Source organism: Oxyura jamaicensis, unplaced genomic scaffold (genome assembly GCF_011077185.1).
Source record: "Oxyura jamaicensis isolate SHBP4307 breed ruddy duck unplaced genomic scaffold, BPBGC_Ojam_1.0 oxyUn_random_OJ70469, whole genome shotgun sequence".
NCBI lineage: Eukaryota > Metazoa > Chordata > Aves > Anseriformes > Anatidae > Oxyura > Oxyura jamaicensis.
This window is the reverse complement of record NW_023310001.1, coordinates 1-1,997: the sequence shown is the minus strand read 5'-3', so window position 1 is coordinate 1,997 and position 1,997 is coordinate 1. Positions and strand designations below refer to the sequence as shown.

The window sequence follows — 1,997 nt, the reverse complement described above, 5'->3', positions numbered from 1 at the left end:
AAAAGCTTCCCTGATCTTCGAGGACACCCCAAAAACCACCCCCGGAGCTCCACGAGCGCCAACCTCTCCCCCCAAACCGCGACTCCTGAAGCCGACACCCCCCTCCCCACCAGACCCCAGCCCCTTTTGGGGCCACGGGGACCCCCCCGGGACTCACCGAGGGGGTCGGAGCTGCGGCGGCGGCGCATGGCCGGGAGGTAATCGGGGGAGAGCAGCACCTTGAAGAGGCGCTCGAAGGGCTGGCACTGCACGAAGGACTGCAGCCCGCGGGCGTTGAGGCACAGCGCGCTGAAGACGTTGGGCAGCGAGCCCAGCACCTCCCTGGTGGCCGGGACCTGGGGGGGGAACCCCGAAAAGGATGAGGGGAGCCCCTAAAAGTCGTTAGCGGCCCCCGGGGGGCGGCCCCCAACTCACGTCCTTGATGAGCAGCGCGTGCAGCATGACGTCGGTCAGGCCGTTGTCCTGCAGGGAGGAGAGCAGCGAAGGCTCCTGGAACACGAAGACCGTCACCACCTCGGTGGCTGCGGATGGGAGGAGAGAAACGGGGACAGTTAGGGACGTTGAGGGACATTTGGGGACAAAAATCAGAGGGGAGACGCGGCGTCCCAGGGCGCTCACCCAGGAGGAAAAGCGAGGGGCCGTAGTACTCGGCGTTGCTGATGATGTGCTTGAGGGAGGTGGGCAGCGAGCCGTCCATCACTGCGGGGGGACGGAGGGGTGGGGAAAAAGCCCCACCGCGTCCCCCCCCCCCCCCTCCTTCCCCGCTGTCCCCGTCCCCTCCCGGTGACGCTCACCGTGCCGGATGCCGTCGGAAAAAGCCGGGTCCTGGATGGCTTTTTTGAGGAAGTTCAGCATGGATTTGAGCAGGGCGGCGCGCTGCGGGATGCACTGGACTCCTGGGGGGGGGTTTGGGGACGGGGTCAGCCCTCTGAGGGCACGGCGGTGCCACCGTTGTCCCCGTCCTCCCCCCCACCCCCCTTCTGTCACCTACCGCTGCGTGGGGACAAGGCCACGGCGGCGCTGGTGCTGGGCACGGCGGGCTCGGCGGCGGCGGCCGAGGGGCCGGGGCTGCTGCTCTCCATGGCCACGTCGGTCACTGGGGCGGGTGGAGGGGTCAGGAAAAGGTGTGTGGGGGGGCTTTTTGGGGTGCGTGTCCCCCCCCGACTCACCCTCCATGTCCGTCTCCATCTCCTCGCCCTCAGGGAGCGCGGCGGCGGCCGGGCGCTGCACCTTGGGCTTGATGACGAAGGGGCACTCGCGGCGGCACAGGTCCACCTCGTGCTGTGGGGGGGTGGCGAGGAGGGAGTGAAACCAGCAAGAAAACATCAAAAAGCCTTTTTTTTTCCCCAAAAAGAAAAGCCCGGGGGCGCTACCTCGAGGCGGTAGATGAAGATGGAGAGCCCGCTGTGCGACTGGAAGGCCGCCATGTCCAGGTTGGTGATGAGATCCACCACCCGCACGGCGCGCGTGACGAAGGTGATCTGGTCCTGCTCGTCGCCTAAAAACTTGATCACCTTTTTTTTGGGGGGGGGAGGGGATGAGAAAAAAATGTGGTGGGGGAAAAAAAAGGGGGGGGGGGCAGCGTAAATTGATTCCTCCCCCCCCCCCGGGTTCTGCTCACCTTCAGCAGCGCCTCCATCATGCCGCAGGACACCAGCGCCTCGCCGCCGGCGTCGTAGCTGGCCAGGTGGTAGAGGAAGGAGAAGAGGGCGGTGGCGAACTGGTGGGGATAGGGCTCCATGGAGGGGTCTGGGGGGAGCACGGGGGGGGGTCAGCAAGGGCTCGACCCCCCCCCGGAACCCCCCCGGGAGCCCCCTGCGGACCCACCGATCATGGCCTGGATGCAGTTGCGGACGAGGACGGGGAGGAAGCCGTGGTAGGAGGCGGTGCCGGTGCAGTCGATGATGCTGCTGAGCTTGGGGGTCCTCTCCAGGTGGACGATGGAGGTGAGGGTCCGCAGCGAGGCCGCTTTGATGTCCTGGGGAGGGGGCGGGGGG

At 67.1% G+C, this 1,997-nt stretch overlaps 1 protein-coding gene across 1 annotated transcript; it reads right to left on the bottom strand.

Moving 5' to 3' along the window:
• Positions 1-63: 63 nt before the first annotated feature.
• On the bottom strand, positions 64-1,974 carry LOC118159456 (E3 ubiquitin-protein ligase HUWE1-like; the record flags this gene model as incomplete). The annotated part of the gene is made up of 9 exons (XM_035314034.1): positions 1,828-1,974; positions 1,622-1,749; positions 1,374-1,514; positions 1,170-1,281; positions 992-1,096; positions 795-896; positions 619-699; positions 415-521; positions 64-335 (listed from the first exon to the last, which is right to left on the bottom strand). Coding segments are annotated over exons 1-9 (1,055 nt in total), but the record flags the coding sequence as incomplete, so codon positions are not given.
• Between the last annotated feature and the right edge of the window lie 23 nt (positions 1,975-1,997).